General features: G+C 35.1%; 1 protein-coding gene across 1 annotated transcript; it reads left to right on the forward strand.

Annotated features, from left to right (window-relative positions):
• The first annotated feature begins 443 nt into the window (after nucleotides 1–443).
• LOC111377475 (ubiquitin domain-containing protein 1-like) lies at nucleotides 444–1,600 on the forward strand. Its single transcript, XM_023000581.1, has 4 exons — nucleotides 444–626; nucleotides 927–1,049; nucleotides 1,173–1,292; nucleotides 1,396–1,600. The coding sequence occupies exons 1-4, from the start codon at nucleotides 596–598 to the stop codon at nucleotides 1,458–1,460; spliced, it is 339 nt and encodes a 112-aa protein (XP_022856349.1). The 5' UTR covers nucleotides 444–595; the 3' UTR covers nucleotides 1,461–1,600.
• Nucleotides 1,601–1,611: the final 11 nt, after the last annotated feature.

Raw genomic sequence — 1,611 nt, forward strand, 5'->3', positions numbered from 1 at the left:
GATACCCAACTACCAAGTAAACTTTTTCTCTTACTCAATTTCTGGTCTTTCTTGTGGACACCATTTCCCTTAGGGCCTCCAGCAACATTTGCCAGTCAATTTAGTACTTGTTTGGTAGGGATTTTGATAATTTATTTTTTGACCGTTAGAGATAAAGTGGATCCTACCTGTGAGAGAATAATTCAAAGATGATGGCCGAAATAGTGAAATAACAGTTAAAAAATTGATTTTAATTGACTTAAAATTTGTACCAAACAAGCACTTAACTTTTACTAAAAATGATAAGCTTCATCCTCCAAAAAGGAATGGTTATTCACCATACCAACAACTCGAGATTCGAAAGTATAGTTCGACGAGTCCTCAGATACGATATTCAAGCCAATTATACTTTTTCAAGTTATTTGGGATTAATTTAATGAAAAATATCCAACCAAAAAGTGACTATTTGATCATGAACTTTCATTTTTCTCCTATCAACTAGAATTCACATGCACTTTACTAGAGAACTCACTGAACTTCATAAACTGTTCTTCCTACAACACATATTTATTGGACTTCAAATCTAAATCTACTTCATTTCGTACAATAATACGATATGGGTTGTGCTGGATCCTCACAGACAAAAGGTGAGGCATGAGACTCCATAAAATTTCATATGTTTTCTTAGTGTATTGCTCGAAATCTTCGTTCTTATCTTTTTTATTTCATTCGAATTTTTGAGATGTTGTGATTACGCCAAATCATATGTTGGTCCAGCTTATGATAATTGCATCATCGTGCCTGAAACGTTTATTTTGATATCATCATGTAAAACACGAATAATTTAGACTTATCGTGTTAACTACGCAGTCACCAATGATCGGGATCTATTGAGACTTACCTAAATATGGTACTGATAGTGTAGTATTTTGCACTTGAGTTTACAGGAAATGTTAAAAAGATCACAAAACCGAAACCATGGAAGCATCCTCAGCCGATAACAAAGTGTCAACTCGTACAGCTGCGAGAAGAGTTTTGGGACACTGCTCCTCACCATGGCGGTCGGATAGGTAAGTTTACATGGTACACTTTTGTAGCTGGCCGAGGTGTTAAACGATATAAATCTCTCGTGTTTGTTATATTTTGCCTAAAACTTCGAGGAAATCTTATGTTGTATCATGTATTTGTACCAGAAATTTGGGATGCACTTCGTGCAGCAGCCGAAGCTGATCCATCTCTTGCACAAACAATTGTGAATGATGCTAGGATTACAGTTCAGAATGCCGATTTAACAATTTGTTACGATGAAAGAGGTACATAACTGAGTTCACCGCCTTCGAATTTTTCTTTTTCTTTTGCCTTTTAGCATAAGGTCGGGGATAGAGTTTATTTTACCCCCAAACGCCTTTGTTGCAGGTGCAAGATATGAATTACCAAAGTATGTTTTGAGCGAGCCAAAGAACTTGATTCGAGATAGTTGAAATCTCAGGATTCTCATACCATGTATTTGCTCAATTTAAAGAAAATTTTTGTACATCATTCCCTTTGATATGTTCAAGTTGATTCTCGTGTTAGAAACTATAAATTTAAGAGAAATGACTATCGTTTTTGTTTTAGTAAATTATAGAGAGA

This window comes from Olea europaea, unplaced genomic scaffold (assembly GCF_002742605.1).
Source record: "Olea europaea var. sylvestris unplaced genomic scaffold, O_europaea_v1 scaffold16583, whole genome shotgun sequence".
NCBI lineage: Eukaryota > Viridiplantae > Streptophyta > Magnoliopsida > Lamiales > Oleaceae > Olea > Olea europaea.

Bases quoted from the DNA above. Each gene is read 5' to 3' on its own strand.
- LOC111377475 (XM_023000581.1), top strand. From the start codon at position 596: ATGGGTTGTGCTGGATCCTCACAGACAAAAG. The intron at 1,050-1,172 runs GTAAGTTTACAT...TATTTGTACCAG, and splicing joins TCACCATGGCGGTCGGATAG to AAATTTGGGATGCACTTCGT. The intron at 1,293-1,395 runs GTACATAACTGA...CCTTTGTTGCAG, and splicing joins AATTTGTTACGATGAAAGAG to GTGCAAGATATGAATTACCA.